This window comes from Echinops telfairi, unplaced genomic scaffold, assembly GCF_000313985.2.
Source record: "Echinops telfairi isolate 266 unplaced genomic scaffold, ASM31398v2 ScPeMD7_2565;HRSCAF=3150, whole genome shotgun sequence".
NCBI lineage: Eukaryota > Metazoa > Chordata > Mammalia > Afrosoricida > Tenrecidae > Echinops > Echinops telfairi.
The window spans coordinates 8483205-8495286 of NW_022106463.1; the positions used below are offsets into that span (position 1 = coordinate 8483205).

At 59.0% G+C, this 12082-nt stretch overlaps 1 protein-coding gene across 2 annotated transcripts in view; it reads right to left on the reverse strand.

Annotated features, from left to right (window-relative positions):
* Nucleotides 1-258: 258 nt before the first annotated feature.
* WASF3 (WASP family member 3) overlaps nt 259-12082 on the reverse strand; it is a 37127-nt gene continuing 25303 nt past the window's right edge. Inside the window, exons 6-9 of one of the 2 annotated variants that reach the window (XM_013007918.2) lie at nt 4264-4433; nt 3383-3631; nt 2396-2742; nt 259-1023 (exon numbers count right to left, since the gene is read on the reverse strand). In XM_013007918.2, the coding sequence (XP_012863372.1) occupies nt 866-1023; nt 2396-2742; nt 3383-3631; nt 4264-4433 (924 nt within the window). In that variant the 3' untranslated portion in view covers nt 259-865. Of the gene's footprint in view, nt 1024-2395; nt 2743-3382; nt 3632-4263; nt 4434-9438; nt 9615-12082 lie in introns of both variants that reach the window. The other variant, XM_004715404.2, reaches the window with a different exon arrangement.

Genomic DNA, 12082 nt, shown 5'->3' on the forward strand with positions numbered 1-12082 from the left:
GAAGACCAACTGCCCCCACAGGCTTTCCTGGGCCACCAGGGGCCCATGGCCAGAGAATTTTCCTGCTGCGGAGCCGCCGCTTGGCTCCATCCTCCTGTTAGGTCGGACAGGCCAGGTGGAGTGAGAAGCCACCTGCAGCCCACGCCTGGGACACAAACTCCAGTGGCCCCTTCATAACTTGCACTTGCTTCAGGAGGATATGCCCAAGGTGGACCGGTGCTCAGGAGTTTGGGGGACCACCCCAATGCCCCCCCACTGACAAGAGGCCCTTCTCCCTGCCACAATCACGACTGAGCTGCTGGGGGTGGGGTGGGGCCGGCAGAGGGAAGGGCGCGTCCCACGGGCTCTCTCACAGTTCACAAGCGCTCACAGAGGGACTGGGCTGGTGGGAGGGACGCTGGCATCACCTGGGGGCTGTACTTGGGCAAGAACAGGAGAGGGAGACCCTTCCATGTTCCTCGCACACTACCTCACCCTCTCTCTCTCACTAGCTTTTCTTTGAAACACACGGAAGGGAAAAGAATGATCGAGAGAAAGGATTGGGGGATGGCTGCTCACAGGCACACGGCCGTGCCTCTGGAGGCCCCGGGAGGAAGTGGAGTCCGCTAGACCCCAGCGGGCGGGCACAGGGTGGGGCATGGCTGCAGGGCACTGACACTCGCCTCTGCCAGTGACGCTCAGGATGGCACGGGATGTGCCAGGGGCTGTGCAAAAGCAGTACCATGTCATGAGAACAAAAGTCGCTAAGCTAAGGGGGTGCTGACACCACTACTGGAGAGCGGGGGTGGGTGGAGTGGGGGTGGGAGCCTCGGGCCTGGGCTCAGCTCGCCACCCTGCCCGGTGGCCCGGGGAGGGCCCGCCGGCCTCAGTCTGACCAGTCGTTGTCGTCAAACTCCGAATCGTCGTCGGAGTCGCTGTACTCCACGGCGATGCGTCTGGACAGGATGGTGGCCACGTCGTCCCCCACGGGCTCCCGCTTGGCCTCCTGCTCCTGCTGCTCCTGCACCTTCTTCAGCTGGATCCCTGCAGGCACGAAGGGCAGCGGGTCAGGCCACGGCCCCTCCCGGGCACGGAGAGCAGAGGGCATGGGGGGGGACTGGGGGCACGGGCCGTGCTACGTGGAGAAGGTGTGCAAGCTCGGAGCCACCCACAGGAAGGGCACTTCGTTTCGATCGCATGTCAATGGCCTGGGGACGCATGAACCACCAGGTCCTAGCACCACGTGCAGACAGATGGACGGAGAGAGTGCTGGAGGCGCGCACTCCCGCACTCCCGTGGTGGCCACTAGCCACGCCACCTACTCACCTACTGACCTCTGGCCATCACTGTAGAGTATGACTCTCAGACACCCCAGAGAGAGCCAGCCTGGGGTGCTCGTGGACTGCCGACCGCAAGATCAGAGGTTTGAGCCTGCCAGCAGCTTGGGAGAACCATGCGGCAGTCTTGCTCTTGTAGAGACAACAGCCTGGGAAACCCTCAAAAGCAGACGGTCACCCCAGCCTCCTCCTCCTCCTGCTTAACGTGTGCCACCACCAAACGTGACCAGACCCCCTGCTGTCGGGTCGACTAACCCACAGAGAATTTACAGGGCTGGGCAGAGCTGCCCAGAGGGTGTGCCAGGCTCTCATTGTGAGGCCTGCACACGGTGGCCTCTGTTTTTCCCCAGCGGAGCAAGCTGCTGGGCGGGAACCCCGGTGATCAGCTTGACAGTCAGCACACCGGGGAATGCATGAGCAAAGCAAACCTCAACCTCACTACAATCGAGCCGGTGCCGACACACAGCGGCCCTGAGGACAGGGGGGGACCGCCCTGTGGGTTTCCCAGGCTGGCACCCCAAAGGAACAAGGGCAGTTTATCCTTCTTCCAGGAACAGGCTCGGGGACTTCAAAAAGTTCTTGGGAAAAACATCCCATTAACTCTGAATTCCATTTTACACACACACTCTGAAGCCCCCTCACACAGGTGGTGGTGGTGGTGGTGTGTTCACAGCTGAAAAGGGGTTCTGGGTTCTAGATTAGAACACCAGGCCCCAAGTGTACCTAGCTCCCCTGGCCCCCAAGTTCCGCATCCTACCTGTTCCCTAAAGCCCGAACCAGACTCACCACTGTCCTGCAGTGTAGATTCTGACTGCCTGGGACAAGGTAGGACTGCCCCAGTGGGTTCCCGAGGCTGTGACTGACTAGTGGAGTCTCTCTCCCTTGCAGAGGCGGGTGGTTTAGAACCGCTGACCTGGCAGTTAGCAGTCCAGCGCTTTCCCACAGTGCCAGCAGGGCTCCTGGCCATCGAAGGCCCAGGTCAGCCCCACCCCTCGGGTTCTGCAGCCCTCTCTTGGGCACTCTGCGCACACAGGACTGCCTAGGGTAGAGGGATGGGGGGTGAGGGGTGCCCCACTCACCCATTCGGATGGCGGCCAGGAGGTCGCTGCGGGCGTCGCTGATGGGTGGTTGGGTGGCTTCGGGACGCTTGGTCTCAGCGGCTCCCTGGGGGCCGTGCATTGGGGAGGGCGAGAGCGAGGCGCCGGCCCCGGGAGGGCCTGGTGGGGGCGGTGGGGGTCCTGGTGGGGGCGGGGCGGTGGCGAGGAGCCCCGCAGGCGGCGGGTGTGGAGGGGCGGGGCAGGAGGCCGGCGCGGGGACCTGCAGGGGGCTGACGAAGGCAGTTTGTGCAGAAGGGATCATCGGAGGCGGGGGAGGCGGCGGTGGGCCCGAAGGGCTGTAGTACTCCATCATCTGGGCCGGGAGCAGCCTAGCGAACAGAAGGGGCCTGTCCAGGAACAGCGGTGGGGGCCACGTGCCCCAGGGCCCCGCCCACGGCTGTCCAGTCCTTCCTACGCACGCACGCACGTACGCATGGCCGCCCTGCAGGGCGGGGTAGAACTGCCCCTCCTCCCCCATGCCCCCAAGGCCAAATGGTGACTCTTTACGGGAGCAGACGGCCTCGTCTTTCTCCTGCGGAGCAGCTAATGGATTTGAACTGCCGGCCTTCAGGTCAACAGGCCAACGTGCAACCCACGAGGGCAGCACATCATCTCTAAGGATCAAGGGGAGGGCAGTGTGACACACACAGCACCTGCTGGCCCCCGGCGGAGAATCTGCTGTAAGTAACCACGGGGGGCGGGGGGGGGGGCAGCCAGTCATTCTTGCCCGCACCCTGGTCGCCTCCCAAGCACCAAGCGGCTGTTTGAATTCTGACACCTCACGTTAAAACAAGGACAGCATGGAAGGGCCACCAAGTGGGGTGCTGGGCCCCTGGCGTGTCTCCAAGAGAAACTGGGCTCCACGGGGCAGGGGGCGGTTCCCCAGGCGAGTGCAAGGCCTTTCTGCAGAGGTGCTTCAGGGGTCCCACGTGAGGGCTGAGCCCCGCGCATGCGAGCCAGCCGACTCACCCGTAGTCCGCGGGGGCCACGGCCTGGGGGCCGTCTGCGGCCTGCGGTGGGGGCGGCGGCGGTGGCTGCTGCGGTCTGTTGAGCGCCACGTGCCTGGCGGAGGCAGAGGGCGGCCGGCACTCGTGGTCGGGGGCCGCCCAGTGCTGGGTCCCGTCGCCCGCCGCGTAGGCAGGCGTGGCCGGCTGCGCGTGCATGGAGTGGTTGGGGGTGGCCGGGTACGAGTAGTCGGTCACGTCGGAGGCGTGGGATCTGAACGGAGAAAAGTGGGGCGGGGGCGCGTAAATGAAGTTCATCCGTCCGTCGGTCGGATGGCTGCGCGCAGCATGGGCGCACGGTCCGGGTGGGCGCGCCCGCCCGAAGCGGCGGGGGTCAGGACTGGGCAGCGGCAAAGCCCGGTGTTACATGGAGCCGGGTCACAGTTTAGAGTGGGCGAGCCAAGCAACCAGAGCAGGGGCCCGGCCCCCACCCCTGCCCGCCTCCCTTAAGGGCAATGTCTAGGGGACATGGGGTGGCAGGGATCCCGAGACCCGCGGCCTGTCGTTGGCGAGGACGGAGTGGGGGTGAGCTGGGGTGATGAGAGAAACGGCACGTGGAGAGCCCGCGGGTTCCGGAACGCAGGAAGTTGTGAGGCCACGACTCACGGCCTGGCCTCTCTGTGCACCGGCAGCTGGGGACGAAGCTGGAAGGCTGGGAGGGGTCAGCCGTTAGTTGCCCACCGTGGTGGGGAGCAGAGCTGGGGGTGGGAGAGGCGTTAGTAATGAGCGGCCTTGCGCCGGGTTACAGAGCACGCAGTTGTCAGTATGTGGGGACGACATCCACTTGTGTCCGCAGAAGCGAGGGGGCAGCAGGGCTGGGGCCCGAGGGAAATCGAGAGGACGAACCCTCTGGGCACCGTGTCCTCCCTCGGGCGCCCTGCCTGCGCCGGGGCCCGGGGGGCATCGCTCATAAACTCGACGCCCATTTTCCTGCGGGCCCATTCTTCTCTCCTCGTGCGCACCTTCCTCACGCTGAGCTGCTGGGTCCGGTGGGGGCTCAGCTTGTGCTTCTCTCTCTGGAGGGAACAGGCGGAAACACACTGGGGGTGTGAGGGGGCACGCGGGAACGGGGCGGGGGCTCTCCCAGTGGGAGGGTCGCTTGGCATCAGGCAGGTGTGACAGCAGTGGCCTCTCCTGTCCCCTAGGGGAGGTGTGAGTGCTGGACCCTGGGTGTGTGCAGCGTGTCCTGTGAGCTGGACCAACTGCAGTGAGGGAGGGAGTGAAGAATCATCTCCGTGTGCAAGGGGCCTGGCCCACACCTAGGTTGACTGTTGGGGGCTGCCCCCTCGGGGTCCCTGGCGGTCATACTGACTGAAAGCAGGACCACCGGGGCTTTCTCCCGCTGAGTGCGTAACTGGTGGTGCCGGCATGCTCTGACCAGTGAATTTCAGCCTTTAGTGACCCCACAGGGCAGGGCAGAACTGCTCTGTGGGGTTTCTGAGGCTGTAACTCCCCCCTACCCCAACCCCTCCAAGCAGCCAGCCTCCTTTCTCTAAGGCAGTGGCTGGTGGGTTTGAACTGCTGACCTCCTACGTCGAGATTTTAAAACACGGAAAGGGAAACCCCTAGATGCCACTGAGTGAGCGGGCCTGACCGCAAGTGCCTGCCTTGGAGTGTGGGCTGCCCTACTTCCCATAGGAAAGGACCCTGCAGCTCCAGAGAAGGACGGAGCTCTCCTGAGGGGGTGGCAACATGGACAAGGCCAGCAGCCCGGCCTGGCTCTCGGGGCGGTCTCCTGCTGATGGGGACAGAAAGCACCCAGACAGGGCCTCATTAGACAGGGCAAGATGAAGAGAAAGCGGAGCCAGCACCCTGAGCAGGTCCCCCAGGGTGGCGGCAAAAGGGGTCAGCCTGGAGACCATACCACCCCGTGGGAAAGACTTCACATCCCCACAGAGGTCAGGGGACAGTTCAAAGGAACACACCTCACAGCGGCGACCTGCTAGAGTGGAGCATGCAGGGAGGTGAGGGGAGACAGAGATGATCAGCCCCTCCCTCCCCCCATGTCCCTAGCAAATGGCCAGGGAGGGGTGGGCAAACAGCTCCCTGGGGGGGGGGGGGCAGCTCGGCATGGTCACCTCTTGCTGCCCAAGTCTCACTGCACTGCTTTGAGAATGGCCCACTCCTGATGTGCCCGCTGCAGAGAGCCGCCCAGCTGGCTGGGAGCACAGGCCACAGGAAAGGCCAGCGGGACAGCCGGACAAGTCTTTCCATTGCCCTCCAAGGCCGCCTGCCTTCCAGTGAGGCAGGGGGATGCAGCCCACGGGCCTGCCCACCTGAGGCGTAGGAAACACAGGCTAGACCACAGAGGACGGGAGGTTCCAGACCGTGTTATGTACAGAGGTTGCAGAGTGATGTGATTAAGCAGTGAGGCCGGAACCTGGCTGTGTAAAGGCAGAGACAAAAGACAGACGGTTCCCACACATCCAGCGGTCAGACGGCACCCTGAAAAGCAAGTCAGCCCCGGACCCCGCACCCCACAGGCTCCAGGGCGCAGGCCACGCACGGATGATCGCTTCCAATGGTGGGGCTTCGGGCATCTGTTTGTCACTGTAATTCCCAAATGGGATCAACGAGTTATTTGAAGATAAGAAAAAGCGGCGCCTCGTCATACAATGAAAAATAAAAACAATGGCGTTAATTTAGGGGATTATGATGGAAGCACAGAGAATACTGAAAGTAGCATGGACCGCTAAGAGGACGAGTCAACCTGCTTGGGAAGAAGTACGGCCAGAGCGCTCCTTAGAGGCAGGGATGGGAGACTTCGTTTCACCCACTTTAGACATGTGATTAGGAAAGACCAGTCCCTGGAGAAGGACATCCTGCTTGGTAAAGTGGAGGGGCAGCGACAAAGAGGAAGGCCCTCAAGGAGATGGATGGACACAGTGGCTGCGACCCTGGGCTCCAGCAAAAGGACAATCGTGAGACGGCGCAGGACACACGGGGCAGGGTTCTGTTCTTTCGGGCTTGCGGTGGCTGTGTCTGGGAGCTGACTCGATAGCACCTGACCACAATGACTGATTATAAACTGTTATCAATCCATGTATTTATAGCTACACCTCTTTATCTAGCTCTCTGTAATGCTTGCATGCTAAACACGAAGTTGTGGGTTCAAAGCCACCAGCCACTCTGTACGCACCAGAGATCTGGCGGCCCACTCCTGCAAAGATGGCGGCCTGGGGAGCCGGGGAGACCACGCTCCCTGCCACAGGGGCCTGCTGGATGGCACTGAGACAGTGAGGTAGTTAGTTTATTGTGCCAACCTGGCTGATAAACACATGTGGGGTTAATTGAAGGGCAAAGGGATAAATGGCTCAGTGAGCCTCTCCTTTCTAGTCCTCGGGTCTCTTGCTTTGTGATGGTCGCACCAGGGTGCAGCTGCCTTAGCAGTTCCCTGCTTCAGCTTGCAAGGCTCACTTCCTGTAAGATATCCCCAAGGAGAAGCCACATGGACCTACCCCGATGCAGCCCTGGGTGCTGGAGCAACGATGTGGAGACCCCTGCCAGCGCTGAGATGCTTACACGTTCATTGATTCGGCTTTCCTCCTGCAGTCGGCATTGTTGTGTGTGTTTTGTGAGATGGAGGAGGACTTTGTGGACTGGTGTTGGACATATGGGTTAATGTTGGACTTGTGAGCTTGGGCAGCCCTGGGTTGGGATGTTTTCTTAATGCACACTTAACCTTTATATAAAACTCTCTCTTATACATTAGTTTCTGTGGATTTGTTTCTCTAAAGTACCCAGACTAATACAGACAGGTTTGTTTTTGTTTTGTTTTCCCCCCCAGAGTCCACGGGCAATAATATAAATGGAATTCTTAAGCCTGAAAATGCAAACCCTTTGTGTTCTGAAAAGTGAGGGGGGTAAAGGCCTAGCTAATCAACACAGATGCAAAGGCAGAAGATGATGTCCCTGGAATGACCTTCCACTTTATACCTGGAAAAGTCTAATCTCCCGGGCTAGGATGAAGAGCAGTCATTTTACTCTGGGAGGAGAACTCCCTCCCCCCAACCTTTTTTGGTACGTGTGTGAACCATGGTAATAAAAGGATGTGGAGTTGGTAAAATGAAAGTATGTGCTGCATAAGCCGACCATCATAACCTAGTGGGGGGTGAGGGAGGGGGAAGGTGAAGCAAGCTGACAGAAAGGAAAACACGAAGTTCAAGTTATTTCTCACGACAGCCCATTGCTGCCCAGGGAACTACAAGCAGAACTGTACAGAGAAATGAAACTGACATTGAAATTCAACCTTGAGGTTCAACAAACCCAATTCTCTGCCATCAAGTGGATTCCAGCTCCTGGGTACCTTCTCTCATCTCAGCGGTCTCTGTGGGTTTCTGGGGCTAGACATCTTTACGGGAGCAGACAGCCTCTCTTTCTCCCAGAGAGTGGCTGGTGGGTTTGAACTGCTGACCTTGCAGGAACCAATGGGTAATCACTATGCCATGAGGGCCCCTTAAAACTTGAGGCTAAAACCCAGTTAAATCTCCAACGATGCTCACGTCTTTCACAGAGAAATGGCCTGGTCAGAAAACTCCTGCCTGGAACGTGCTCCCATCCTGTTGCTTGCCAGTGGGGTGGGTATATTTACGGGCGCTGTAAACCACCAAATTACATCTCCCCTTATGTGAATATTTATTAATAAACATCTTCCACAGGTCTGAGTAGGCGTGCTGGTGATGTCGTGGGCTGGCATTGAACTGGGAACCACATGGTCAACAGTTAGAGAAAGAGGAATCTATGTTCTCCTGCAAAGTCCTGAACGTCTCGGAAGCCCACAGGGGCAGCTCTGCTCCACCCTGTGGGGTCGCCGTGAGTCCGGTGGCCTCGATGGCAGTGAGTGTGGGTTGGGGTGTTCATATGTCCGAGTCTGGGCCCCTTCCTGAGCAAACAGGTGGAAAGAGGCCAAGGAGGCCAACTCGGCACGCATTGAAGACACTGCTGCTCCTGAAATGTCTCGAGTTCTGAGAGCTCCCCACTCACTTGGGTGGCCAAGTGTTGGCGGGAGGCGGGGTATGGCCGCCCCTGGAAGAACTACCACTTGGCCAGAGGAGAAAGAGTCCACAAGGTTAAAACCAATGGTGCCCCGTCACCCTAGGAACACCTCCTGTGATAAACAAGGCTTACTGGCCACACCGTCACACCTGCAGGAAATAAGACCAAACACTCAACTCGCCACCACTGAGGAAATGCCGGCTCCCGGTGACCCTTTAGGACAGGGTGGAACCGCCCCTGTGGGTTTCTGAGACTGTCCCTGTGGGGGAGCAGAAAGCCTCGTCTTCCTCCCGCTGAGTGGCTGGTGGTTTCAAACTGCTGACCTTGCACTGAGCCACTAGGTCACCTGCAAGAGACAGCTCACTGCCCCGGAGTCAGTGCTGGCTCGCAGTGCCCCGTAAGCTTCCGAGACATACTGTTCTCGGGAGCAGAAAGCCCAGTCTTTCTCGGGGGGGAGCTGCTGGTGGTTTTGAACTGTGGACCATGCGGATCCCAGCCCAATGCCTAAGCACTGCGCCACCAGGGCTCCTCCTGCAAGAGATACTTCAACCTAATTACTGAAAAAGAAGAGTTAGGCACACTCCAAATCGCTAAAAAAAAACAAAACAAAAAAGGCACGCTCCACCAACATTCTCCTCTTGAGTTACCTGGAGAGACACGTTTCTTTGGCCCATCGCGTGCTTTAAAAGGGCGGCTGGGAAGAGCAGCACAGTCACCCTCAGTGACAGCCCCGCTTTCCAGCGGGAGGTGAAAGATCCTTAACATCGAGCAAACGCAAGTTCAGGCCTCCCAAACACCAGGCAACTCCAAGAACACACCCCAAGTCCATGAGATGGGAGGTCCCAGCAGGCGGCCACCCAAAGCCACCGCTGCTTTTGAGGGCTGCCTCAAGTCCCCACAGGGAGAAGTGCTCTGGGCGCAAAGTTCCGGAGTGCCGAGAGCCAGTGCCCATGGGTGATGAAACCGAGGGGTACCCTGAGGCCTGGGTGGGGGTGGGGCTGAGGGGGGTCGCAGTGTCACACACACCTAGTGTCTGGGGACAGGGACCCCTCGGATGAGGCGCCGTGGCCCCCGCTCTGAGACAGCCTGTGGTCGGGCCTCAGCTCTTTGTCATACGCCATCATGTTCCACTCCTGGCGTCTGTTCCGGGCTTTTCTAACCTTTTTCACCTCGCGGGTGGTACCGTCGACACGCTTTTGCTCCTGGTGTCCGGGGCAGGGGGAGAGAGAGAGAGAGAGAGAGCATGCGAGACAGGGGGGAGGAGGGGGACACTGGTTAGATGCAGTTAGTATGCACAGGAAGCGCGCCTCACGCTCATGCTAAGGACGCGGTAAAGCCGGGTCCCCCTCTTGGCCGGCAGACACCGCAAAGGATCTGCTCCACCGTTCGTTCTACATCCAGGAACCGCAACCGCTCTATCCAGCAAGAAAGTGGTGGGGGGTTGGGGCATCCTTTGGGGTACCATCTCCTCACTGCTCTGGGCTTTTAGGCTGTGTCTGATCTACTTTGCTTCTCAATCCATCTCCTCTGCAAATCTACTCCGAGTGTACCAGACAGTGATGCCTCTGACCGCACCGTGTTCATTCCCCACCAGGACACGCCTCCGGAGAGCAGGGCAGCCTGCTGCTATCTGCCCAAAGGATAAACTCAAGCAAGCGTTCTAGAATATTCCACCCAGCAATCTAGCTTCTCGGCGCAAGCAGGCTCACTTTGAGCTCACTGCCATCGAGCCGATGTCGACTCACAGCGACCCTATAGGACAGGGTAGAACTGCCCCCGTGGGTTTCCAAGACCGACTCTTTATGGGAGTAGAAAGCCTTATCGTTCTCCCGAGGAGCTGCTGGTGGTTCCAAACTGCTGACCTTGTGGTTAGCAGCCCAATTCTTAACCATGTGCCGCAGGGACTCCAAGAAATCACAGGATGTAAACTCACCTTCCTGTCCAAGCCCCCAGTGGGGCCAGCAGGTGCAGTACAAAGGCATTCAGGAGGCATCTGGGTGCTGCACACCACCCTCTCAGTCTGAGTTTACAGTGGAGCCCATGGGAGCCGGAATCCCCCCAACATGTCTTCCTTTGGGGCTCCCCATTCCCACCCCGGCCGGTGCGGTCTGACCGCTCTCCTTCTAGTGAGAAATCCCTGTCTTCTCCTGCAGCAGGATTGCTCTCAGAGCGCATGTGGGAAAATGCCAGGGTCTCTCCACCTTATTCTTCCACACACTTTTTAAAGCCCCCTGGTTTAAGAGCCATGTGTTATGACACCTACAGCATTCATCACAAGGCTTGGCCCACCCACGAAGCCACCCAGGAGCACGAGTGATCCCAGCACACACAGAGACGAACAACGAGCGCACACTTCCACCACATGGAACTATGCCAAAACCCTAGAATACACCCCATTTGTCCGAGCCTGCCAGGGAGGCTCTATGGACTTCCGCCCAGAATGCTCCCCAATCCTGAAGACTCCCTTTCCATCTGCCCTCTGCCCTTCCAGCATGCCCGTCCCACCTACATACACATGTACATACACAATACATACACACACATACCGCACGACATACAGGCACCACACAGACATACACACATACATGTCCCCCAAACCCAAACCAAAGCGTCTGCCACCAAGCCAATGCTGGCTCTTAGCAACCAACCCACTAGAACAGAGGAGAGCTGTTCCCACAGGTTCCCAAGGCTGCTGGTCTTTACGGGAGCAGACAGCCTCATCTTTCCCAGTTACAGAGTGGGCGGTGGGTTCAAACTGCTGACCTCGGCACGCATGCAAAAACACGCACACACAGCCACCTGTGCGTAAACATGCAGCATGCATAAGCACACACACAACTGCAAACACACTTGTGCCTGCAGGGTGTGAATACGTGCACACGCGTGCACACACACAGAGACTGTTGGACTGGCTTGATCCACCCCCTGGTGGAGCTCCATTTCTGTGGTCGCACACTGATAGACAGCGGTCTCCCTCAGTGCCCAGGTCACATGCATGGAGTCCCTGACCCTGTCATCTCATCCCCTGCACCTGCTTGTCCCTCACAGCATGCGCTGGCATGGGGATACCAATGGCAACTGCACACGGTGACACAATTACCCCGTATCTGCCGGGGGTGGGCCCCGAGAGATTAGCACTTCCACCAGGGGGAGTGGGGTGGGGCTGGACTGTTCACCCTTTTTATCCAGCATTTAGAAAACAGCTTTTAAAAGAACTATTGCACCAGCGACCCCAGAGAGCGCGGGAGAGAATCTCTAACCAGACCCGGAAGCCATCAAGGGCTCTGCAGTGACTGAGCCCAGGCCGTGCCGTCTCCAAGGCACTGGCCAAAAAACGAGGCATGCCAGACCGGAGGCATTTTGATTCTCACGGTGTGGACCAGAGCGTCAGAAAGGGGAGCGCTCTTCCAAGCTGGGTTGAGACAAAGGGGGCCTGGGCATTGGTTCTTCCCTGTCGTGATGGACATGAACACCTTGCGTTTCCTCGCTGGGCTGCTCACTGCCAGGCCGGCGGTTCGCGCCCACCACTGCTCAGCGAGGACACCGAGGTTGTCTGGCTTCTCCCCCAGTGTGCCATTTTCTGAGACCTGTGCAGACCCCGGGCTCACAGAGGGCATGCGGAGAGCCTCATCCTGAGAAACCAGTTCTACCTAACGTGTAGGACCTCAGA